General features: G+C 39.2%; 1 protein-coding gene, 1 non-coding gene and 1 pseudogene across 9 annotated transcripts in view; all 3 read right to left on the bottom strand.

The window, feature by feature from the left end:
• Positions 1–27,905, bottom strand: part of IPCEF1 (interaction protein for cytohesin exchange factors 1) — a 180,932-nt gene that overhangs the window by 10,631 nt on the left and 142,396 nt on the right. For all 8 annotated transcript variants that reach the window (XM_025866361.2, XM_025866360.2, XM_025866364.2 and 5 more), the window contains one exon: positions 14,484–14,841. In XM_025866361.2, coding sequence (XP_025722146.1) covers positions 14,484–14,841 — 358 coding nt within the window. The remainder of the gene's footprint in view (positions 1–14,483; positions 14,842–27,905) is intronic.
• On the bottom strand, positions 8,612–8,718 carry LOC112819505 (U6 spliceosomal RNA). Its single transcript, XR_003206878.1, has one exon. It is a non-coding gene; the product is annotated as a U6 spliceosomal RNA (small nuclear RNA).
• LOC112819444 (U6 spliceosomal RNA) lies at positions 24,908–25,028 on the bottom strand (annotated as a pseudogene).

The following is a 27,905-nucleotide window of genomic DNA, read 5'->3' on the forward strand; positions in this document are numbered from 1 at the left end:
CTGAAACATGGATCTTGGTGATTCTGTTGGAGCCCTTGCAGCTAGTGGGAGCCAATATGTTGCCTCTGTTAAACTACTCTCAGCGTAGATTTCAGTCACATACAACTGAAAGGACCCCAAATGATACAGGTTACCCAAAGAAAAATCTTCATCTCTCAATATCACTTTAATATCCCACTCAGAACTTTGGTCCTTTATTCCTTCATTCCCTGAAAATAATTTTAATAAAGATGCATAGCCAGATTTCTTATTCCACCATGTACTTTTTAGTGTCTATGTGTATCACATCTTATCCTGAGAACAAGCTTGATAGAGAGCTATCTAAAAAGTATGGCATTAGGAAGAACTGAAAAAAACGGGCCTCTCCAAAGGGGAGAGAAAAGCATACAATATTAATATTAAGAGCTTCAAAATCAAGCAAACTTGACTTACTTTACAGTTTACTCTAGTAAGAATAGAAATCTTTACACAATAATTAATTTTTCCTTATCTACTGCCAGAAGGCTACCACGGGTGTTCCCAGTATTTTTTCATAAAAGAGAGGACGAAGATGTTGAACTAACTTTATGACTAACTTAAAGTATTGGTCAGTAAACCCCTTTGCTCTCAACCAAAGCAGACTCCAAATAGGAGGAGATATTCAAAACTGCATTTGAACACGAGTAGGCTTTTTGGCTCAGACTGTGTACACATATCAAAAGTGAGTTTTTCTCAACATAAAAAGATGCTCAACATCATTAGTCATAAGATAAATACAAATCAAAACCACAATGAGATACTACTTTGCACCAACCAGGATGGCTAAAGTAATAAGTGTAGGCAAAGATATGGAGAAATTGGAACCCTTATACACTGCTGGTAAGAATGTAAAATGGAGCTGTTAAAACTATCAGAAATTATCTTTCTCCCCCATACACATTCCTTTCCCTGACTTAAATTGGGGGCATTAATCATGAGAATGTATGTGTGTGTGTGTCTATGTGTGTGTGATGTCTATGTGTGGGTATAGTGTAGTGTGTGTGTAGTGTGGGGTGTATGTAGTATGAGGTATGTGTGTGTGGTATGTGTTGTGCGTGGTATCTATCTGCATGTAGTGCATGTATGGTGTGTGTGTGGTATGTATGTGTGGTGTGTGTGCGTGTGTGTGTGTGTGTGTGTGTGTGTGTTGCATGTGCAACTTGATCTTCCAGTCCCCCAAGAAATAGTGGAACTTTGAAATTAACACACAGGTAAAGTGAACCTGTTGGGATTACTGAACGTTAATGCAGAATTCACCTAAAATATGACCAAATAATGTTCAAAAAACACTTTCTATCTGAATTCATTTAGAAACCAGAGATAATGGGAAGGAGCAAGTATGCTCAGATAAGGTTAAAGCTGTTAGGGAAATGGAGAGAAACCTGAAAGGAAAATGTTCTTGCTGTGTTCTTGCCTCTAGCCATCCATCCCTTCTCAGGGGAAACCTGAAACTGAAAAACTATACGTACGTCTGACCCCTAATAACAGGATTCCAGAATTGCCCATAAACATAAGGACAATAAAATAATAAATCGTGATGTTAGGAGTCAAGAAAATATCCCTATTGGCTTTTTTCTGTCATACTCTGAGAGATGTACAATATATCGCTAAATACTCAGGGGACATTCCTGTGATCCAACCATGTCCATGACTCAACTAGGAGCTTTGTATTATTTTTACTGCTGTTAACGGCTGGTGCTTAGGTCTTCACAGGGCCACAAAATGAACATCCAATAACAATGGAAGCAGATGATAAGCAGAATTCATAGGACAACAAAAGCACACAGCAAAATACAACTTACACCTGACCCCAGAGCACAGGTGAGAGTCTTCCCAAACCCTCCAGAGAGGGTAGCGCTGGTGTGTTAACCCCGTGCCTTTATGGGGCTTCTGCATAAAGTAATGTTTTAAAATCTCCCTTTCATGTTTTTATGTAAATACTGTTCTACATTATAATATCATATTAGGAAGCACTAGGTTATTTATCATATTTTACCAGATTGTAGAAGGAGCAAGGAAAAAAAGGATTACCCAGTGAAGACCGCTGGTCTGTCACGCGCTAGACAGAGAAGCCAAGTCCATCATTTCCGCCTCCCTTGTCTTCCCCAGCAGAAGAAATGAATTCTGTCTGACAGTCAAGGGTTTCCAATGCAATTGCTAGCCTTCTTCTCAAGAGTCCCAGTCTTCTTGCATAAAATAACAGGACTTTCACTCCCTCCACCACATAATGCACTTTACAAACTGCCTCAACTAGCTCCCCAGGCTTTGCCAAGGAAGATGAACACTATTTTTATTTTATGGAGGAGGAAGAAATGGAGATTCTTGAAAAACCGTAAGTGATCTTTCCAAAATGTAAATCAGTGATGGAATTAGGAATAGAAGTTCAATTCAATACCGTGCAGGCCCATGTGTTTCTAGACCAGTCTTCTCAAACCTTAATAGGCAAACAATAACCCAGGGCTCCGATTAAAATGCAGAATCTGACTCAGCCAGTCTAGAATGGCTCTGAGCTTCTAAATTATTAACAAGCTCTTAGGAGATACTGGAACTGCTGGCCCATGGACCATGCTTCACATAGCAAGACTAGCCTGTCCGATTTGTCATGCAACACCAGCCGCACTCACTGGAAGAGAAAGGGCCTGGAGTTACAATGAAAAAGTAGGGACTCATCCATAAAGCAGCACCTACTTTCTCTGTGACCCTTTACACCTGTTAGGTTAGCTCGGAATGTCTCAGGGGTCCAACTAACAAACTTTCTTTAAACTTAGGTCAATGTAATACAGAGATAGACTCAAGAAACAAATTGAATTTTTAATAGGATCTTTCTTGGTGACTTTAGCAAATGAGGCAAAACAACATTTTAACTAATGGTTAGAAGTTCACTCTTTTCCAAGATTATGCCAGATGAATGTGTTGCTCCCTTGCCATCCTCCCATGTAACCCACCCTATTGTCTGCCTCTGACAGGGCAGGCATGCTCCCGTAGGCCCAGAATTTGGCTGTCGAGAACACTGTATGCAGATTATCTCTTTAAATGCAGTATTTTCAACTTTGCCTCCCCCACTATCTTATTTTTGGTATTTCCTTGTGCTTTCTAGAATGTGGTTTTTATTTTCTATTTAGAACATAAGTGCTGAAGGAAATTCACAGGCCATATTTCATATCAGAATTTGAAAGAAACCCTGTTTGAGACTGAAAAAGTCTACATGATGTCCCAAGGAAGACAAGGTTAGCTCCCAAACATGAAATACTTGGGAAGGTTTACGAAGAAAACAGTATTCCCTGCTTTATGTGGGATGTTCCAAGTGTTTGAGAAAGGAAAAGACCACGGAAGGCACTTATCACAAAAAGATAACTACACAGCCATTTCGACATTACGTGTAGCCGTTAAGACTTTGCAAATGTTATTTAATAGAACACCTGATACCAAGAGATTCAAAAACTTTAACAGGCTTCCTCTAATGAGTGATTCTGACAACTCTCCAATATAGCAATTCTAAGCAAGACTTAGAATGATACTGACAGACAAATTTGAATTATGTAACTAAGACAAATCTGGATAATTCATTTTAACAATAAGGGTATTACTGATCAAGAACATTACCATGGTAGAATTTTGAGACACCGTCTGTTCTTGCTGCTGGTGGAGACAGCCATTAAGTATCGAGTTTTTAGGATGTAAAAGGTACCATATTAACTACTGTACCAACATGACCTCATTATCTTTGAAACAACCCTATGAAAAAAGTATTATTTGCCCTGATAGAAGGGAGAGACTGTTGGAACACTAAAAACCTTGACCAAAGCCACAAGGAGACAGACATAGGTTATGACTCAAAACCCAGAGCCTCAAACACTATGCTGTACTATAAATATATTTGATGAACTGTCTTTTGAATAAAGCCCAATGAAGAAAGACTTCAAATCGAGCAAAAGACAGTCACTGAGATGATAGCCACGTGGACCAGACAGACCAAGGCTCAGAGCCCTGCTCCCACTCTTCTGTCTTCCAAGGGAAAAATCCCCACCCAGAGCCTCTGTTTCTGAAGTGGCCAGGTTTTACATTGCAAACTCCGTTCTCACAAGGCCGTAGGGCACCAGACCAGGAAATTCGTAAGTTGGCCAGCAACCTAGCAGACAGGCTGGATAATCAGATTCTCTGCTCGGCATTTGTACTGGGCATCTGGGGATAATCTAGCTCCAATCAGGAGCAGAAACTGAGTCACGGTCATGGTACGTTGGGCTCTGTGTAAAGCAAAGATAGAAGAGCTTAGAAATGGAGAATAGAATGCTCAAAGAATACTAGCTGGGAAAGAGGGGATTAAAACCAAAAAAAAAAAAAAAAAAGATGGCCGGTAAAATAAATTATATTAGAAATCAGATTGAGCAAGACAAAGCATCCAAGTATAAAGCCAGTACTTGTACTCTTTTAAGTCTGAGAGAGAGTAGTTTCATTTTGATTTCCCTCACTTTTTTGTATTAGATTTGTCTTCTCCACCAGAGTCATATACCTTTCTTCTCCTGGGTATTTGATGTTTCTATTAAGGAAGCTGACTCAATACTCTTCTACCATATTATTGCTTTTATTGATAAGAACAAACCTAGTCTATTGCACAATCTTTAATGTTGTTCTTTTTTATTATTATTGTATCTTATGGCAGTGATTTTTAGAAATAATCTTAGGTTGAGTCCGTGGTCCAAGTATCTGATAAGCAGCTCAACATTCTTAAAACAAATATTCCATTTGTTTTTAAAATGTATTCATCCATTCATATGAGCACCTAGGATTAGGTGAAATATTTAATGTGGACATAAAGTTTCTGTATCTGCTCACATCCTAAGAAAACAAAAAACATTAGCAAGCACACAAAAAAAGGCATTTCCTTAGATGTTTTTTTCTTTTTAAAATATACTTGTGCAAGGTAGAGGTTGAATGCGAATTTAAAAGGGGAAAACAGCCAGAAAATTGCCTAAATTCAAGGATCCACATCCAATGTACTCTACAGTACATTGTCAGTACAGTAAATATGTCAACCTTGGCTCCATAAACTGCTGAGTCCATCTACCACGTGGATCCACGATGGAGACAAATGAGCACAAAATATAAAAATGGAAGATGCAGAAGGAGGGAAGGGATGCGGGGCTGGGGGCAGTGAGGCAGGAGAAAGGAAGAAGTTAACCTATTTCACTAAGCAGAAAACAAAGGTTTGGAGCAGATAAACGCTCTCACCTTTTTAAGATGGCACTCTCATTTCCTTATCTCAATGATCATCGTCTGGTGTGATCTAAAATTACTTGTAAAACATCCTTCATTTTGCCTTATAGGAAATCCACAGTGTACACATTTAGAGTTATGTTATTTAATGATGACATTAAATCCCTACTAGCAAACCTTTTCCCAGGAAATGATACCAATCCCTAAGAGTTGCAATTATATTTAGTAATACAACAGACTGAATGTGCTGGAAAACTTATAACTCATCGTTGATTCCTCTCTTTCCCTTGCACATCCGATCCATTCATTCATGCAATTCATCCATCAAATACTCTTTGAAAGTTCACTGTGTGCTAAGGCAGTATTTTTAGAGACTAGGGACAGACTAAATAGGCAAGAATCTTTTATAATGTTTATACTATTATATTTTATGTGTATGATATATCCCAAACGTATATTTTTTTTCTGCTCCCTGACCCACTCCACTGCTATCAACTTAGTCCAAGCAACCATTATTTCACTGTTGACATATCTCAACAACTAGATACGTGGTCTACTACAGCTTCCTAATACCCATCTTCCATATAGTGAAGTAATCTTTTCAAAACATAAGGCACACCGTAACATTCCCCAGCTTCCAAGATCATCCTGTTGCACTTAGAACAAAATCCAAACACCTTACGGGACCCACTAGTTGCCACATAAGCCAGCTACTACCCACTTCTCCAATCCCTTCCTAAGCTTCCCCTGCCCACTCTATTCTAGCCACACTGGATTTCTTTTTGTTTCCTAAACTGCAAAACTTATTCTAAAGCCCTTGAATCATATTTTTTCTCTGGCTGGGACACTTTGCCAACTATTGTTTTCATGTGTAGGTTGCTTTGTGCCATTTGGCTCTCAGATCACCTTTTCTGGGAGGTCCTCCCCAACCAGTCATCTAAATCAAGATCCTTCCTCCAACCCCCCATTATTATATACTCCTACCTTATTTCCTGTATAGAACTTATTCACTACCAGAAATCATCCTATTCTTATATTTACTTAATTGTCTCCCTACCCTGACATAATATATACACCAGATTGTAAATTCTACTCAAGAGGGCCGTTGCCTCTGTCATTATTCACTCACGTATCTCCAAATGCCAAATGTGCCAGGGAGATAGTAGATTCTCAATAAATATTTGCTAAACGTTCATTATTTGGTCAAAATGTTCACTCTTTATCTCATTATTATCCCCTTCACCTATCCTTCTATCAAATAGGCACAATGAGCTAATTTTGGAATCAGATTATTAAGAATTCAGTAAGTAAATTATACTTATTAAATTCCAAGTATCTAGATAGGCCAAAAGTAAAAATATGTATTATTTAGCTAGTCAAGAAAAAAAGAGGACACAAATTACTAACACCAGAAATGAAAAAGGGGGACATCACTATAGATCCCACTGGACACCAAAAGGATAATGAAAAAATATTATTTGATAACCTAGCTGAAATGGACCAGTTCCTTGAAAGACACAATCTGTCCTAAGTAATATGAGAAGAAATAGATAATATGAAAAGGCCTATCTCTATTTAAAAAGTTGAAACATTAATAACCTTCCAAAACAGAAAGCACTAGGCCCAGATGGATTCATTGGTGAATTCTATCAAACATTTAATGAAGAAATTATACCAATTATCTACAATTTCTTTCAGAAGACAGAAGCAGAGGAAACACTTCCTCACTCATTCTATGAGGCCAGAATTGCTCTACTACCAAAACCAAATACATTACAAGAAAAGAAAACTGTAGACCAACATGTCTCATGAACATAGATATAAAAGTCCTCAACAAAATATTAGCAAACTGAATCCAACAATGTATAAAAAAATTATATACCACAAGCAAGTGTGATTTATCCCAGGCATGTGAGGCTGATTCAATATCCAAAAATTAATTAATGTAATCCATCACATCAACAGACTAGAGAAGAGAAAAAAATCACAATTCTATCAATAGATACAGAAAAAGTACTTGAAAAATCTATGACCCATTTATGATAAAAACTCTCAGTAAACAGGAAGAGGAGAGAACCTTCTCAACTTGATGCAAAAGATCTACAAATCCTACAGCCAACTTCATAAATGGTGAGTTAACTTGAAGCTTTCCTACCAAGATCGGTAACAAGGCAAGGAGGACCTCTCACCACTCCTTTTCAACACTGTACTGAAAATCCTAGTTAATGCAACAAAAAGAGGAAATAAAAGGTATACAGATTGGGAAGGAAGAAATAAAACTGCCTTTGTTTGCAATTTACATTATGTGACATTCTGAAAAAGCAAAACTATGAACATAGTAAAAAGGTCAAGTGACTGCCAATGGGGTAAGGGGGAGGGCGGGCTGAACAGGCGGGGTACAGAGGATTTTTATGGCAGTGAAAATACTTGATTTGATACCATAATGATGGATACATGTCATTATGCATTTGTTCAAACTCACAGAATACACAACCAAGAGGGAACACTAATGTAAACTATGAACGTTGGCTGATAATGATGTGTCAGTGTAGGTTCATCAGTTGTAACAATATCCTACTCTGGTGGAGGGAATGTTGCTAATGGAAGAGACCGTGCATGTATAGGGATGGAGACAGATGGGAAATCTCTGTACCTTCTCTCAATTTTGCTCTGAATCTAAAATTGCTTCAAGAAATATAAAAGTCTACTAAAAAAATTATTTTTCAATCTTCTGCTTACTATAGTTGTGTAGTTTGAGGAAGATAGAACCTTATTTACTTTGGCTTTAATTAGGACAGCATAACATTGTAGGGAGAGAAATTAGAACTTAACAACAAAAGGATAGTGCAGTGATAAACCTGAAAGGCTTAAGACCTTATCCTGATGAGAAGGGTCTCCCTGGAAAACTGACCTTCGAATTGTCCTTTCTAGCTGCAAATTCAAACATGTGCTGGTATCTTCACAGTTCCTTGCTCTTGCTGAATAGAGAAACAATTCCAGAATAGTCAAAAAGGGCCAGGAATATAATTATAAAGACAAAAAAAATGAATCTGAGACCATGAGGATAGAAGCATTTCAAAAAACTGCACAGGAATCTTCCTAGAACAAATAGTGTAAACTGTAGAAGTCTGTTCTCGAGAAGACTTGTAGATCACAAGGGGAAGTCACCTTCAGTTTTGTGTAACCATACTGCTAAGAGAGATTGCCATAGCTGTTGTCAATTAAGAAACTTACAATCTTTTTCTGTAAAGATCATGGTTCCTTAAATTATGTCATTGACCTTTTGTGAATCCCATGCAGACAGCTGAAAACATATTCACTTTGAAATATTTTTAAATATTGTGTGTGTGTTTAAGTTTTCATTTTAATTCCAGTTAACAAAAATATGGAACGCTTCATGAATATGTGTGTTATCCCTGGGCAGGGACCATGCTAATCTTCTCTGTATCGTTTCAATTTCACTGCATGTGCTGCTGAAGTGAGCACTCACTTTGAAATTTAAAAGCATTCTTCTAAAACTTGGTTTGGTTGCAGAAGAAATTAAAAGTTAAATTACTCTTAAACCTTACTGTTTGCAAATGGCCAGCAGTGAAAGTACTACATAACACAAAGAGGTATGCAGAACCTGTATATACTTACTAGGAAAAAGATATGAAAGTGAATCAACTACGCAATTAATTTAAGGAGCTAGCAAAGGTCCAACAAAATAATTCTAAATAAAATGAAAGAATTCATAAAGATAAAGCAGAATTTTATTAACTGGATAATAAAAATAACGTGCAACCAATAATGCCAAAGACTATTTTTTAGCGTAAAAGAGCAAATAAACTTCAGGCAAATTCTGATCACACAAGTAAGAAAAAGAAATTAAGCATAAATATTCGAGAGGACAAGCTAAAATGGCCATTACATAAAGATAGGATAGCTTATCTAGAAACAAAACAAATTCCAACTATAAGGTAGGGTGACTAGTATAAGACAAATGTGAAAAAAAAAAGGCCTTCTATTTTCACATCAGCAATAATAATCATAAAATATAATGGAATTAAAAGATTCCATTCACAAATGCAAGAAAAATTATAAAACGTCTAAGGACAAACTTAGTAAGATATATGCTACATTTGTAAGGAGAAAACTGTACTTAAAATCATAAAATGAGAACTGAATGGAGAAATATACCATGTTCATAGATGAAATGACTCAAAGCTTTAAAGATAGCAGTTCTCACCAAATTAATCTAAACAAATTCAAGAAAATTTTAATCAAAATCCAAATGTGATTTTTAAAATTAAACTTGAAAATCAAATCCAAAAATTTACCTGAAGATAGTGCCAAAGAGAGTAATGTTCTACTGAATAATAAAGCATGCTATAAATGTAGAATCTAACTACTATACTGACAAAGTAAATGATAAAACATCAATAAAAGGCTACAGAGATTGCAGAAATAAGCCTATATATATGAATTTTGATACTGTCGATGTGGCAATACAAGTCATTGGGGAAAGAATCTCTTTAATCACATCAGATAATGAATATTCACTAAAAAAATAACTTAGATGCTTATAATCATAAATAAAATGAACTAGTTACATTGCACCAATTTGCAGGTAACCTAATCAGTATTATTTCATGACATCTTCTAGGGATTGTTAGCCACTGGGTATGGAGCAGATAAAGAAGGTAGTGGATCATCTACGCTTGAGAGCAATGCCACTGAGGTCAACAATTAGGATTTTCCCAATAGTAAATATTTACTTCTATTGTGAGATCCCTTCTCAAATTATAGTTCAAAAAATAGGATCACTGGGAAACCTTCTAGGGACTAAATTAAGTAATAGAGGTACACAGACAAAGATCAGTCCTCACCTTGATAGGCGTGCTATGGAAGCCCTCCAGTCTCTCTTTTGCTTCCTCTATCCACCGCCACCCCAGCTACTACAAAAGTTTCCTAACTCTTCTGATTTCCTTTGTCTCCTTATATGCTTCTACCCCACATTCTAGAGCGACATAATTTTTCTAAAGTATAGCATCTCAGGTATTTGTCCAGCCTGACTCTTACTGCCTTTCATGACTTTAAAACAAATTATGATCAATAATTTTAAAAATATATATATCATCAATTATATGACTACCCTGATTAAAAATGGTCATCCATTACCTACTGAAATAAACTAACAACTAACCCAGCATTCAACATCATTCAAATTTCTTTTCTATCCCTCCTTCCCATGGCTCCCCTCTCTGTGTGCAGATCCTCCCACTTGGATCACAGATTACTTAGATGTGATTTTCCATATTTTGAGCTCCTGCTCGCCTTTAAATACCTCAAGTACCTTCTATCTTTCTGTAGCACTTACTTTACTCTGCTTGCTTTTGTTAAATGAGTCTTATTCCTCCCACTCTCCCCATTAAGATTTTAACATTTTTTAGTCCAGAAGCTGTATCTGGTTCATCTGTGTCTTCTTGTTAGGACTGAGTACATGAGTACATGTTAGGTACTCAAAAAAACAAGATTAAATTGAATGGACTTCAGTATTCAACTTTTTTTTTTTATCTGCTTGCTTCCTAAAGAGACATGCTGCGTAATTCCTACAACAGCATCTGAATTAGCTAGCTAAAATAATATAGCATCTATCCTGTCTGTACTCAGATTATGTACAATTTTTGGTAATATTTGCTAACTCTTAAAATCTGGCTCATTTATGTCACAGTCTTAAGATGTCATGCATATTCCAGTATGCTTATTTCCTCATTAACAACTCTTTTTATTCAACATGATTCCTACATTGATTCTGACTGGACTTGTACTTGACTGCTTATTTACATAGAGTATTAGTCTCACTAGTGGTTTTTCAGCTTTCTAGCATCCAGGGTATGGTCACTCCATTCATGGAGTAAGCACAAATAAAACTGTCTCCACATTGTCAGCGTAATGTAAATAGAGACATACACGGGAGTCATTATCACAAAGGCATAGTAACAGACCAAATAACCTCTCACAGAAGAAGGAAACGGTATAGAGTAAAATTGACCTGAGATGAATATTCCACTATCCCCATCACCTCTTTTCCCACTGTGCTTTAAGGAAAGACTCAGTGAAGAATCTAGAGAGCTATGGAACTCTGGAACTCCCAACGTGGAAAGGCAATGGGATGCAATTAACACCCTGCCGCATTTTTTTATTATTACCTTATGCCGCAGAGAAGAAATGTCTAAAAGGTTATTTAAATTCAGTATAAACTTCTAGCAATCACAATTTTAACTGCATAACTGCGAAACATTTCTCTCATTATTGAAATAGAAAGAAGGCTGTAACGCATGCTGCCTACTTGTTTCAGGACTCAGTTATTAACCTCTAAGAATCTTTTCTAGGAGAAAAGCCTCTTTCTCTACCAAATGCATCCTGAGACTGGGACTTAACCTAAAATCCTAACTCCTGTCTTGGACCATGTCGACACTTCAGTCTCTGTCATAAAAACACCCTGAACAATATTTCAGACACAGGAATATCAGAGCTTTTCTTTTTTTAATTGGCAGCTAAAAAGTAATTTTTAGCAGTCACAGAAATGAAAAGCTACCTTGTTCTCCAATACACAAACATACACATGTAAAAAAATGCATAATATGCAGTCTGATTACTCAACAGCAAATCACTGCAAACACAAGAAAAGACCTGGTTCCTGTTTCCATAGCAATGACTTTATGTGGTTTAACTCTTCTGGGAATTTAACCAAATCCCCAGCAGCAGGAGAAAATCATCAGCAAAAATTTTGTAACATATGGCAGCTGCCAACACATCAGTGAGGGAAAAATACTTTTATTTTCTCTTCCTTCTTTTCTACTGAGAGGAATACCTTCATGTCAAGCTGTTGAAAGAAGCATAGAGATTTTGTTGGTCACCCTGCACTTAACTCAAAATTTTAAAATACTAGGTTTCTTCTTCCTTAGATTGAAAGAGACGTTGGTCCCCAGCCAGCTCTGCAGCTCATGCATCCCCAGAATGACATGTGGACATGGACAAGAGGTACATACAGATTCCCAAGACTCACAGTTTATTCATCCTAAAGAAAAACTCCATCTGCAGGGTCATTTCTCGGGAAAGAATGCAAATGGAATTTTATTCTCTGTTTTGTTTTTAAAGCCATCCCCATCATGGGGTAGTGTGTGTGTGTGTGTGTGCGTGCGCGCGCGCGCGCTGCACATGACACTTTTTAGTTCTACTTATGGCCCAATGATTAAAGTAAGAGTTTTTTATGGGAAAATAATAGATGTGGTACTTTTCATGATTTTCTTTAGTTCAAGCAGCCGTGTATCTGGAAGGCTCTTCCAAGTGTCAAGATAGAGGCGGTCCAGCTCAAGATACTTAAGGGCTCTCTTCAGTGTGTCTTTATAAGAACAAAGATTGTGGGGCACCTGGGTGGCTCAGTAGGTTGAGCGTCTGCCACTTTGGTTTTGGCTCAGGTCATGATCTCAGAGTGGTGAGATGGAGCCCTGCATCAAGCCCCAGGTCGCGCTCCACGCTCAGCACCGAGTCCTCCCTCTCCCTCTCCCTCTGCCCCTCCCCCTCCCCCTGCTCGTGCTCTCTGTTTCTGTCTCTCTCTTTCACTCTAAAATAAAATAAATAAATAAATGAAATATTTTTAAAGAACAACAAAGATTGTGCTCAATATGCAATTAATACCCAATGAAAATGACTGTCTCAGAATGAAGAAACACCTCCAGTGACAAGGCATGCATTACTTTCCAAGAAACCCATTCAATTTTGAACCATTCTCAGTGTTAAAAGAAGTTTCTTATGCTGAATCTAAAACTACCTCCTTTTTGCTTGTGCTTCTAGCCTCACCATCTGCATTAGCTTTGTACTTCCAAGGAGACAGAGATTACGCCCAACATTTCTTCTACGTGACAGCACCTCTCAAACCTGAGGCCAGCTCGTGTCTCCTGTTTTCCACCCATCAGAGTCCCCCTGGGACCCCGTGTATTCCTCACTGGTGCTGTTTCCATTCTCCTCCCTATTCCACCTCCTTCACCTCTAGACATAGGTTATTTCACCAATGACATTTTTCACTCCACTCTTTTAAGTGTAAAGTAGAGGTATTAAACAAAAATGCCATCAGTTGCCAGGCAGGTAACTCAACTGTGTGAAGCATCTTCAGGTAAGGCCACAAGGAGTGGTGACGATCGTGGTGACTTAGAGAATGAGTTCCCAGCCTGAGCACTCAAATTTGCATAGTTCAAAATACTGTATACACACGCACAACTGGGACTACAGTCGTGATCCTTGACTTAAATTACCCTGATACCAAATATTAAATTAATAAGGTATATCTGAAAATTTGAGGACTTAAATAAACTTTCCGATTAGGCTAGGGGAGAGGGGACAGAAGTCGTCTGTGTCCCAGGGCCACTCTGGCAAGGTATCATGAGAATTTCACCCGTCAACTTTCTTTCAAAAGTACACTGAAAAAATATAAACCAAACTCAGCATTCTCTTGTTGCTTGGTATCTTGTATCAGGTAAGCTTGTTTTTACAGCTGAGTAAATAAGGTACAGACCATCCGAAAAGACACATCATGACTGAAAACTAATAATAAAAAAGAAGTTGGTCTGAACAATAGACAAAGACCAATTATCAGACTATTAAGAAAGTTCACATTATTAATTTCTATATTCCATTAACTGTTTCCTTTGCTAAGATTTAAAATATTTTGTTGTTGTTTTTTTCAAAAGCATACACTGCTTCCTTTGTGTTTAAAAGTTCTAGTGCTGCCTTCCAAAGTGCATGCAAAATGTCTGTCTCCCTGTTAACCACAGACACCTTCAGGAGCCAACTAACGAGGAGCCAGACCTTTTCTGTGGTTGTGGCCCAAGGAAGGTGGTTGCTCTCCGTTTGTTTGGAACCACAAGATATCAATCTATAAAACCTTGATCTAATCACCACAAGCTCCAGGACATAGGACATGGGACCAAAAAGGAGTCAAGCTTTTCCTCAGATCGGTGGAAAATCACATGTCTCATCACTATAAGCATGTGGCCAGTGACACTTACAGGGGTAATTAATGGTCTTGAAGCTGGAGTCTTCCACATACAGACTCCCCTACAGAAGCAGCCCTTGGGCTTAGCCCCACCTGACTGTTTAATTATTGAATCATCATCCATGCCTTTCAACATTCTCTTTACAAATTAGAGTTCTATATCCATACACAAATATTCATTCTCTAGAAAAGAATAAATAACTTCTTGGTTTACCTCTGTCCGCCATCTTTGATCCAGTGGGCTTGTCTGGGACAATAAGATGGTCCAGGTTGCTATTCAGTGAAGAAGTGTCATCACTAGACAGAGAGTTCAAAAATCCACTTTCTGATGTGGCAAAGCTGTTGTCCAGAGCCCTGCAACTGTTTGCCTCCGAGGGTGCAGGTGAGTGAACATGCACAGCAAATGTTATAGACTGTCCCTCAACGTCAGCACCGGTGGAACTATTCACCATGTCGATCCAGGACTGTCTCTCTCTAGATAAGGAGGCCAAACTGCTGTGTGTCTTTATTGTACTTCCCGAGGAAGAGGAAGAACAGGATTTGGGTGAAGAGGAAGATGCCTGCTGTGCAGCCTGTTTCACAAATAAAACCAAAAAAAGAATAAAATAAATCATGATTAAACTGGCACTCTCTACTTTCCATTTTCAGTGAAGGCACACCAATGTTTCAGAAACAAATTATTCGTAACAAATCATTTTTAAAACCATTCACAAGTTTTGGGTTCATTTTTTTTCATTTGTTTTACCAACTGTAATTCAGAATAAAAGCGTTTTGTTCTCGTATTTAACCCTTTTTTTCCAAACAGCTGAAGACACCATATTTAACTTTGTATCTCAGTGATGGGAGAAGAGCTGCCTTGGCCCTTGCGTAAGACCTTAATTCTCACACTTCATGTGAGGATTATTAGTACAATCCCTTTTTATTCTGCTTGAGTTAAATTTGCTATAAGGGGAAAGCAATAATTCTTAAGCTTCCTCATTATTTAATTTGAAGATTCTTTAACATATCACAGGAAATTCCATTATAAAACTTTTACAAAGACTTGATAAAATACACTGAGAGAGAATTGCCCTTTTGTATTCCGTATTTCCATTAGTTGCCACAAGGGATGAAGTTAAGATTATATTTAAATTTAAATTCCATTCTACTTCTTATGGATCTACGTCCCCATGTTTAACTGACATGCTGGAGACTCAGTTGTGTGCTATAATGTCTTATTAAAGAAGATACTGAAGAAACCTAAACTAGTCTAAAGAATCAGAAGAAAAATGTATGATATTTATATTCACATGACAAGAACTATGATGCCATTGCCCAAACCAATTTGTATAGCTTTAAATTCTCTGTTTTAGGATTTGAAAGATCTCCATAACATGATTTACCCTATTCTTCAATGCTCCCTAGAAATGTAAAATGCCCCCTTGGGGGATTCTTTGAAATACTGAAGGATACTTTGAGCAAAAAAAGAGATTGTAATTGATTACTGAATTCTCACTGATTGAGCAAAAATTCTTGAGAAAGGTAATTAAGAGAAAGAAAACAAAAGCTGAAGCCGGACAGGAATATTAACTGAGTGGAGACTACAGATGTGTACAAAGTACATATATTTAAGTTCTCCAATATCATTTACATATTTCTTAGCACACATCTACCAATAGCTCATAACTACATAGGTGAAATCATGTTAGATCATTAGCTCTTTAATAATTTAAAACCTTTAATAAACTTTGGGGCGCCTGGGTGGCTCAGATGGTTAAGCGTCTGCCTTCAGCTCAGGTCATGATCCCAGGGTCCTGGGATCGAGCCCTACATCGGGCTCCCTGCTTGGCGGGGAGCCTGCTTCTCCCTCTCCCTCTACTCTTCCCCCTGCTTGTGCTCTCTTGCTCTATCAAATAAATAAATAAAATCTTTAAAAAAAAATAAAACCTTTAATAAACTTTGACCAAAAATGAATCCATTTGCACGCTCTTAATTTCATTAAAGAGAAACCGGGAGACTAGGAAAGATGGCGGAGGAGTAGGCGACCCTATTTCAACTGGTCCCCAGAACTGAGCTGGGTATCTACCAGACCACCCTGAGCACCCACGAAATCAGCCTGAGATATAAGAAGATCTGGATCTCTACAAACAGAATATCGCAGGCTGTTGGTTTCGAGGTACGAAGCGGGAAGCCGTGATTCCGCGGGCAGATATCGGACGATAAACGGCAGCGGGAGGGAGCCTGGCCGTGGGGATCCTACACCTCCGGTGAGCGACAGCCTGGAGCGCTGGGGACCGGGCACAGATGCGCAGACTGGCAGCAGCGGGGAAAGGACTTTAGGGCAGCCCCCAGGTGGAAACCCGGAGCGGAGGGGTCCCGAGTGCGAACTGGGAGCGGCTGGCGGTTTTAGAAGCACAAAGGGCAGAGAGTGCTCCGACCTGGAGGCAGGACTGGGGGCGCTGCGGAAGGGCACACATCCCAGGCCGCTGCAGTTTATAGCAGCACAGACAGAAACGAAGATGGTGTGGCCTGGAGAGCTCACTGAAGAACAGATTGCTGTCTCTCTGCTCTGAGGCAGAGGGCTGGAAACAGTCTCTTCTGCTCTGACTCTCGGAAAAGATGCGGAAAGCCGCCAGGGAAAGCCACCAGAGAACAAAAGCCCCAAAAACTGATTCCCGCTGAGCCCATCCCCCGCCACAGGGGGGCAGGGCAACTCCGCCCAAACAGGGTTGCCTGAGTAACAGCGCGGCAGGCCCCTCCCCCAGAAGACAGGGTGCGAAAACAAGAGGCAAGCAACCCTAAGGTCCCAAGAAAACAGGTGCATCTTGCTTGGGTTCTGGTCAATATTCGGACTCTATACAGTCCCTCAAACACCCATCAACAGAATGACTAGGAGGAGGAGCCCCCAAAATAGAAAGGACTCAGAGATTATGACCTATGCTGCAGATTTACAATTGGATGCAGATATACCAAGATGTCGGAGATGGAATTCAGGCTAGCAATTGTGAAGACAATGGCTAGAATGGAGAAATCAACTAATGGCAACATAGAGTCTCTAAGGGCAGAAATGGAAGCTGAATTGGCAGAACTTAAAAATGCTATCAATGAGATCCAATCCAATCTAAATAATCTAACAGCTAGGGTAACTGAGGCAGAAGAACGAATAAGCAACCTAGAAGACAATATAATAGGTAAAAAGGGAAAAGAGGAGGCCAGGGAAAAACAACTCAGAATCCATGAAAATAGAATCAGAGAAATAAAGTGACACCATGAAGCGTTCCAATGTCAGCATAATTGGAATCCCAGAGGGAGTGGAGAGAGAGAGGACTAGAAGATGTATTTGAGCAAATCGTAGCTGAGAACTTCCCTAATCTGGGGAATGAAACAAACATTCACGTCCTAGAGGCAGAGAGGACCCCTCCCAAGATCAAGGAAAACAGGCCAACACCCCGCATGTAATAGTAAAACTTGCAAATCTTAGAACCAAGGAAACCATCTTAAGGGCAGTTAGGGGGAAGAGATTCCTTACGTACAGAGGGAGGCACATCAGAATAACATCAGACCTATCCACAGACACCTGACAAGCCAGAAAGGCCTGGCAAGACATATTCAGGGTACTAAATGAGAAGAACATGCAGCCAAGAATACTTTATCCGGCAAGGCTGTCATTTAGAATGGATAGAGAGATGCAGAGCTTCCACGACCGGCAGAAACTGAAAGAATATGTGACCACTAAGCCGGCCCTTTAAGAAATATTAGGGGGCGTTCTATAAAAGGAGAAAGACCCCAAGAGTGATATACAACAGAAACTTAAAGACAATCTATAAAAACAACATCTTCACAGGCAACATGATGACAATTAATTCATATCTTTCAATAATCACTCTCAACGTGAATGGCCTAAATGTTCCCATAAAACGGCACAGGGTTGCAGACTGGATAAAAAGACAGGACCCATCCATATGCTGCCTACAAGAGACTCATTTTGAACCTAAAGATACATCCAGACTGAAAGTGAAGGGATGGAGATCCATCTTCCATGCCAGTGGACCTCAAAAGAAAGTTGGGGTAGCAATTCTTGTATCAGACAAATTAGATTTTAAACTAAAGTCTGTAATTAGAGATACAAAAGGACACTATGTCATTCTTAATGGGTCTATCCAACAAGCAGATCTAACAACTGTAAATATCTACGCCCCCAACATGGAAGCAGCCATGTACATAAGCCAACTGTTAACCAAAACAGAGTCATATTGATAACAATACGTTAATTGTAGGAGACCTCAATACTCCACTCTCAGCAATGCACAGATCATCTAAGCAGAAAATCAACAAGGAAACAAGAGCTTTGAATGATACACTGGATCAGATGGAACTCACAGATATTTACAGAACATTCCACCCTAAAACAACAGAATACTCATTCTTCTCGAGCGCACATGGAACTTTCTCCAGAATAGACCACATACTGGGTCACAAAACAGGTCTCAACCGATATCCAAAGGTTGAGATTATTCCGTGCATATTCTCAGACCACAGTGCTTTAAAACTGGAACTCAATCACAAGAAAAAATTTGGCAGAAATTCAAACACTTGGAAGCTAAAGACCACTCTGCTCAAGAATGTTTGGGTCAACCAGGAAATCAAAGAAGAACTTAAACAATTCATGGAAATCAATGAGAAGGAAAACACATCGGTCCAAAACCTATGGGATACTGCAAAGGCGGTCCTAAGGGGGAAATACATAGCCATCCAAGCCTCACTCAAAAAAACAGAAAAATCCCGAATTCACCAACTAACTCTACACCTTAAAGAACTAGAGAAAAAGCAACAAATGATGCCTAAGCCACGCATTAGAAGAGAAATAATAAAAATTAAAGCAGAGATCAATGAATTGGAAACCAGAAACACAGTAGATCAGATCAACAAAACTAGAAGTTGGTTCTTTGAAAGAATTAATAAGATCGATAAACCACTGGCCAGACTTATCCAAAAGAAAAGAGAAAGAACCCAAATTAATAAAATTATGAATGAAAGGGGAGATATCACGACTAACACCAAGGAAATAGAAACAATTATTAGAAATTATTATCAACAACCATATGCCAATAAACTGAGCAATCTGGATGAAATGGAGGCCTTCCTGGAAACCTACAAGCTGCCAAGACTGAAACAGGAAGAAATTGACAACCTGAATAGGGCAATAACTAGTAACGAGATTGAAGCAGTGATCAAAAACCTCCCAAAACACAAGAGTCCAGGGCCTGATGGATTCCCTGGGGAATTCTACCAAACATTCAAAGAAGAAATAATACCTATTCTCCTGAAGCTGTTTCAAAAAATAGAAACAGAAGGAAAACTTCCAAACTCATTCTATGAGGCCAGCATTACCTTAATCCCCAAACCCAGGCAAAGACCCCATCAAAAAGGAGAATTTCAGACCGATATCCCTGATGAATATGGATTCCAAAATCCTCAACAAAATCCTAGCTAATAGGATCCAACAATACATTAAAAGGATCATCCACCACGACCAAGTGGGATTTATCCCCAGGATGCAAGGGTGGTTCAACATTCACAAATCAATCAATGTGATAGAACACATTAATAAGAGGAGGGAGAAGAACCATATGGTCCTCTCAACTGATGCAGAAAAAGCATTTGACAAAATACAACATCCTTTCCTGATTAAAACTCTTCAGAGTGTAGGGGTAGAGGGAACATTCCTCAAGTTCATAAAATCCATCTATGAAAAACCCACAGCAAATATCATCTTCAATGGGGAAAAGCTGAGAGCCTTTCCCTTAGGATCAGGAACACGTCAAGGATGCCCACTCTCACCACTATTGTTCAACATAGTACTAGAAGACCTAGCAACAGCAATCAGACAACAAAAAGAAATAAAAGGTATTCAAATTGGCAAAGAAGAAGTCAAACTCTCTCTTTTCACAGATGACATGATACTTTATGTGGAAAACCCAAAAGACTCCACCCCCAAATTACTAGAACTCATACAGCAATTCAGTAATGTGGCAGGATACAAAATCAATGCACAGAAATCAGGTGCTTTCTTATACACTAACAACGCAACTGTAGAAAGAGAAATTAGAGAAACAATTCCATTTACAATAGCACCAAAAACCATAAGATACCTCGGAATAAACCTAACCAAAGAAGTAAAGGATCTATACTCTAGAAACTACAGAACACTCATGAAAGAAATTGAAGACGACACAAAAAGATGGAAAAATATTCCATGCTCATGGATCGGAAAAATAAACATTGTTAAAATGTCTATGCTACCCAGAGCAATCTATATACCTTCAATGCCATCCCGACCAAAATTCCAATGACATTTTTCAAAGTGCTGGAACAAACAATCCTAAAATTTGTATGGAATCAAGAAAAGACCCCGAATCGCCAAGAAAAGACCCCGAATCGCCAAGGAAATGTTGAAAAAGAAAAACAAAGCTGGGGGCATCACGTTGCCCGATTTCAAGCTATATTACAAAGCTGTGATCACCAAGACAGCATGATACTGGCACAAAAACAGACATATAGACCAATGGAACAGAATAGAGAGCCCAGATAGGGACCCTCAACTCTATGGTCAAATAATCTTTGACAAAGCCAGAAAAAACATGCAATGGAAAAAAGACAGTCTCTTCAATAAATGGTGCTGGGAAAATTGGACAGCCACATGCAGAAGAATGAAACTTGACCATTCTCTAACACCATTCACAGAGATAAACTCAAAGTGGATGAAAGACCTCATTGTGAGACACAAATCCATGAAAATCCTAGAGGAGAACATAGGCAGTAACCTCTTTGACATCATCCACAGCAACTTTTCAAGATACATCTCCAAAAGCTAGTGAAACAAAAGCAAAAATGAACTGTTGGGGACTTCATCAAGATAAAAAGCTTCTGCACAGCAAAGGAAACAGTTAACAAAACAAAGAGGCAACCCCCAGAATGGGAGAAGATATTTGCAGATGACACTACAGATAAAGGGCTGGTATCCAAGATCTATAAAGAACTTCTCAAACTCAACACCCAAAAAACAAATAATCAAGTCAAAAAGTGGGCAGAAGATATGAAAAGACACTTCTCTGAAGAAGACATACAAATGGCTAACAGACACATGAAAAAATGTTCATCATCATTAGCCATCAGGGAAATTCAAATCAAAATCACACTGAGATACCACCTTATACCAGTTAGAATGGCAAAAATGGACAGGGAAAGAAACAACAAATGTTGGAGAGATTGTGGAGAAAGGGGAACCCTCTTACACTGTTGGTGGGAATGCAAGTTGGTACAGCCACTTTGGAAAACAGTGTGGAGGTGCCTCAAAAAGTTAAAAATAGAGCTACCCTATGACCTAGCAATTGCACTCCTGGGTATTTACCCCAAAGACACAGATGTAGTGAAAAGAAGGGCCACATGCACCCCAATGTTCATAGCAGCAATGTCCACAATAGCCAAACTGTGGAAAGAGCCGAGATGCCCTTCAACAGATGAGTGGATAAAGAAGATGTGGTCCATATATACAGTGGAATATTACTCCGCCATCAGAAAGGATGAATACCCAACTTTTACATCAACATGGATGGGACTGGAGGAGATTATGCTAAGTGAAATAAGTCAAGCAGAGAAAGTCAATTATCATATGTTTTCACTTATTTGTGGAACATCAGGAATAACATGGAGGACATTAGGAGAAGGAAGGGAAAAATGAAGGGGGGGAATCGGAGGGGGAGACGAACCATGAGAGACGATGGACTCTGAGAAACAATCTGAGGGTTCTAGAGGGGAGCGGGGAGGGGGGATTGGTTAGCCCGGTGCTGGGTATTAAGGAGGGCACGTACGTACTGCAGGGAGCACTGGGTATTATACGAAAACAATGGATCGTGGATCACCACATCAAAAACTAATGATGTATTGTATGGTGACTAACATAACATAATAAAATTTAAAAAACAAAATAAATAATAAACAAACAAACAAATAAATAAATAAAGAGAAACCAAAAATTGCACCCAGACTATGAGAAGTAGGTTGATGATACAGGATCTTCTGAAAGCAGTTCCTAACATAGAGTGCAAGAGTGAATAAGAGTTCTTGGCAAAATGTTCATCCCCCCATGGACAAAACATCAATGCAACATCACCAATCACCCTCTCTCAGAAAGGACTTCATTTATTCCAAGATTTTATCCTTGTTTCATTTTGATGGTAAAATATATTCCTTCTTTTGGAAACGGTGATAGATATCTGTTAGTTTTTGTCTTTTTAAAGTACTTTTTAATGTCCTACATAGCAAAATAAAAATTTGGCAACTATATGTTGTTCCTTCATTTTTAATTTTATTTGTCAATAAAATCCCAAAATCTAGACAACAGAGACAACAGTGCTCTCTGGGTCACCTTATATCTCCAATGGCAGATGAGACAGAGAAGGCATTTTATGGTTCAGGTTCATCAATTTCAGGCACTCAAAACTACAAAGAAGTGGTAGGAAGGAAATTGTTAGTGGGAAGAAGCCAAAGAGCAAACTAGGATTTTCTCCCAAAAACCTCAGAATCATTGCAACCAACTCAGAATGGTTGATTTTGTTTCCATCCAGTATGTTCCCAAGAATTTTGCAGGTTCTAAACTCTGAGTTCTGATGGGAAAAGCCAGTATTTACCCAATGTATGCTCAATTTGCTGAACACTAGACATGCATTGTCAAATAATCAGTGAGTCCATTTTTTAGGAACATGACATTAAGATATCCAGTTAAGGATATCTGGCTTAGACTGAGACACCTGGGTGGCTCAGTGGGTTAAGCATCTGCCTTCAGCTCAGGTCATGATCCTGGGGTCCTGGGATCGAGCCCCGCACCGAGCTCCCTGCTCAGTGGGGAGCCTGTTTTTCTCCCTCTTGCTGCTCCCCCTGCTTGTGCTCTCTCTCTCCCTCCCTCTCCCTCTGAAATAAATAAAAATCTTTAAAAAAAAATAAAATAAAATATCCAGTTAAGATACTAGCTCATCACATACACCTTATTTGTACATATATATATTTGTATATATTTGTACAGACATGAAAACTTTCCATTCAGGAATGTGTCAATGGCTTACAAATCAGTGGCCTTAAATCATTCAGATCATTTAACAACTAAGAGATTAAGAATCTGTAATTCACTAAGTACAACCTTAGTTATCCAGAGGAGATAATGCACAGCCCCCAAGCTGTCCAAATAAATGCTAAGACTTATTTACTACTCATCAGAATGATCTACAAAATAAATATCAACAAAAATACCATTCAGACGTAGTCCTGACGCATTCCCCCATTTTTAGCTATTTTAGTAAAACTTGGCTTTAGTGGGGACAGATTCCTTTTCTGAAAAGAGACCAAGTACAAGGTTTTCCTGTCGCTCCTGTTGATATTTCTGTAATCTGATTAGCAAAATGGGCTATTTGAGCAAAAGCCTGTGCACATAGCTACTGTAGCACTTTTCCCATAAGCCTTTTTGGACCTCAAAACTCTGCTTAATGGGCCAAGGAAAGACATTTTCATTGAGCATCAGAAATTTCTGTGAAGTATATCCCTTTTGGAGGTACTACTCAAACACAACTCAAATGTTTTCAATCCATCGTCTCTATTCTTGTGCCATGTAACATTTAGAAATTTGATCTTTAAATGGAAAAAGAGTGAGCAAGAAAAAACAAGGAAGAACTAGAGAGACGGAAAGAGAAAATGAGAAAAAAGATGATGTGTATCAGGCCAGAGGGAGCTTTTATTAGAAGAGAGGTTAGCAAAATAGGAATCAAAGTGATCTTGGAGTGCCATCACAGAGGGCTGAATATGGAAATACTCTTTATAGATACTGTGGTGCTAAATCACAGGTCATTATTTCTACCACTGTGTAGCTACCAACAGCCACAGTCAAAGAGAGAACATTTAGCTCAGTGCCTTCTATGAACCATCCATGTAGTATACACACAAAACTTCTCGCTGCAAATCTAAAGAAGGTAGAAAGAAGTAACAGTCTCTCCCGGACTAACACAAGCCCATCCCTCAGTATCAGTTCAAAGACTGCCTCCTCCAGGAAGCGTTCAGTGGGCTCAAGGCCAGGTGGGTACCTCTGCGTGGTGTTCCCAGGCTTCCTTCTATCATATCAGGTGGAATATCACTTTATTTGTCAACTAATACTATAACTGCTGACAGACTTGTTCATTTTTTTTTTTGTGAGCTACTTGAGAACAGGCTGTTTTTAACTATTATTTTTGCCTATTTTTTTATATCTGTACCCGACATATAGTTGGTAATAAATTAATGCCAATACCAAATGGTCTAGAAGAAAAACAGCCCAGAGTAGTTCAGTCTCTTATGGAGGAACGCCCCAAAATTCTTTGTAGAATTGCAACAAATGATTTATCCTAACCCCAGGATCTAGGAGTGACTGTCACTGATTATAACGCAAATACTCCCACAAAATGTTCTCATGATCGCAAACAAAATTATTATTTTATCTATTAGAGGTTAATAATTGCATGGTGGTTTCATTCATTTCAGAACATTTGGGTTTTAAAGATTTTACTTTTTTAATGAGAAAATTTAAAGGCATCTTAAAGATCTAAGTTTTAATGAAGAGACTATATGATTAAGGTAAAAAATCAATATTGCTTTTTCCCATTTTCTTCACGGATTTGCATGTCATCCTTGCACAGGGGTCATGCTAATCTTCTCTGTATCATTCCAATTTTCATATATGTGCTGCCAAAGTGAATACACTTTTTCCCATTTAATGTATATTTTTTTATTTAAATTCCAGTTACTTAACATACAGTGTAACATTAGTTTCAGGTGTAGAATTTAGTGATTCAACACTTACATAAGATATTTGTACTTATCAAAGAAGCTCAGTTCAAATGCTGATTAGCTCTAAAATCCTTTTCTTTGAATTGTTTAAAAACACAAATTTGACATAGGGAAAAACAGTTTAAAAGATAGCCACCAACATTCTGGAATTAGGAAGAAGTGAGTCGGCATATAAATGTTAAGCAACATTGGTCAAAGCGTATTTAAAAAAAAAAAGAAAGAAAATACAGGAATAACTTAAGACTAAACATAACAAAACCAAACAAGGAAAAAAAAAAAAAAGGGAACGTACCCATATGGCTTTTCTTCTCTTTTATTGACCACGTTAATAAAAACAAACCAGCCAATTGCTGCTAAACCCTAGGAAGTCATCTCTGTATTTCTACCATATGCTAGTAGAAGCGTTCCTCTAAAAACCCAGATACCTTGTAGAGCACGCAGCGCCATCTGACCCGGCCTCTGCGTGGCCCTGGGCAATGAGGCGGCCGCGGACCTGCTCCTCCCTCCAACCCCTTGTACCCAAGTGACCTTGAAGAAGTCACTTTGGCTCTAAGTGCTGTTCCTCTGACTTTCTCCTGCCGCCATTACCCAACCCCTCCCTACCCTAGTCCATCTTCCAAACAGTGACTACAGGGCTTCTTCTTTTTTTAAAGATTTTATTTATTTATTTGAGAGAGAGAGAGAGAGTGAGAGGGAGCGGGGGCAAGCACGAGCAAGGGGGAGGGGCAAAGAGAGAGGGAGGAGCAGGCCCCCCGCGGAGCAGGGAGCCCGATGCGGGACTCGATCCTAGGACCCTGGGACCATGACCTGAGCCGAAGGCAGACGCTTAACAGACTGAGCCACCCAGGCGCCCCTAGAGTATTTCTAAAACATAAAATAGATCACAATATTCCCCTGCTGAAAATCCTCTAATAACTGCCCATCACAAATAGAAAAATAGCCACAGTCCTCATTATAGCTGAGAAGGCCTACGTGGACCCCTATCTGCCCCGCCAGCTACATCTCCCTCCACCTCCCCCTCCCTCTCCTTTCTGGTCACAGCGGCCTTCTTTCCATCCCTTGAGCACAGGTTCTTTTTGCCAGAAACGTTCTCTCTGTGGATTTCTGGGTGGCACTTCCTTCTCACCATTTTGGTGTCAATTCAAGTATCAGGAGGCTCTTCCCTGACCGTCACAAATATCCTCCCCACCCTCAACCCCAGCCACTCCCTAGCACATTACCCCTGTTTATCTTCTTCACAGCATTTATCAGCACTTGAGACTAACTGTTTGAATTACAAATTCGTTGCGCCTCTTCCTCAACTTAGAACTTAGCCTGCTCTGGGGCAAAGGTACTGTCTATTTCAATTCAGCATTCTCTTATCTGCAACAGGACCTGGCACTTGGTCGATACACAAAAAAAGTATTAGCTGCCTGCCTGACTGACTCATATTTATCAAGAGGAGCAAATGGGATAACATGAAAGAATATTCTTAGTAAAAGATGAAGTTAAGCTTGCAAAGGATATTTGTGATAGTTATACTTATTTCTCTTTGGCTTCCTCGTTTGTCTAAAATGCAGAACTTTCGTCAAAGTCAAATGAAATCATCTTCCTCAAAGCCACGTGAAAGTACTAGACAAATGTAAAGTAGTTATGTTCTAATTCACATGGAGAAATAACAGTAGAGCAAGAAATCAGCAGAAAATGGGGATGAAGTTACAATTACCCACTTGCCCATTTATCGGTCCATTAAATAAAGATTTCTTCCATTTCAAATTGTGGTAGGCACAGTCATAAATGTTGTGGGTAAGAAAAAAGATATTGGACACTGCCTCTGACTTTAAGAATTTAATAATTAGAAGGGCACCTGGGTGGCCGACTCTTGGTTTCAGCTCAGGTCATGATCTCAGGGTCCTGGGATCGAGGCCCGCATCGGGCTCCACACTCAGAGGGCAATCTGTTTGAGATTCTCTCTCTCCCTCTCCTCTGCCTCTCCCCTTGCTTGCATGTGTGCTCTCTCTCCAAATTAAATAAACAAATCTTAAAAAAAAAAAAGAATTGAATAATTAGAGAAATAAGCCAGAAACACAAAATCTGTAGTTCAAGGCAAATGATAATATGAAAAATGCCCCCGCCCCCCGCCCCACAAAAATAGGAACATAAAGAGTTCAGAAGAGGGCAGGATTATCCTGATTTAGAGGACCAGGGAAGCTTTAGTGAGGGAAGTCACATTTGACCCGGAGATGGCAGAACTAGGGTGGGAGCACACGGTCCCTACCAGTGGAGAAACTTTTATCAATGCAAGTGCAAGAGCAGAAAAGTCTGGAAAGCTTTGGGGAGACAGCAGGCAGTTTACTGGGCTGCTGAGAAAGGAGAAATCAACAACAAGACCGTAATGACAGCTGGAAGTAAACCCAAGGGCCTTAAATACCACACCAACAAGTCGAGAATTAACTTGATAAGCAACGAGGAGTCACTGGAAGGTTTTGCGCAGGTGAATCAATACCATCAGAACTGAGCTTTGGGATGGCTGATCTGAACATGGTTTTTTAAGAGGAGAGAGATATTAGAGACAGAGAAAGAAAAATACCTGCTGTTTCTATAACTTGGGCAAGAGCGATTGTAGGCCCCAACTGGGACAGCAGCAGCGGGAATGGGAATGGAAGGCATGAGGGGTTGGGGGCAGCCCCATGCCTTGTGATGGACTGCCTGAGGAGGAGTCTGAAATAAACTGCTGAAGCAAAGGACAAAGATGTAAATGCTAATTTTAGAAGTCTTGAAATCAGGCGCACCTGAGTGGCTCAGTCAG

This window comes from Callorhinus ursinus, unplaced genomic scaffold (genome assembly GCF_003265705.2).
Source record: "Callorhinus ursinus isolate GAN/ISIS: 27379988/994484 unplaced genomic scaffold, GSC_fseal_2.0 scaffold6, whole genome shotgun sequence".
NCBI lineage: Eukaryota > Metazoa > Chordata > Mammalia > Carnivora > Otariidae > Callorhinus > Callorhinus ursinus.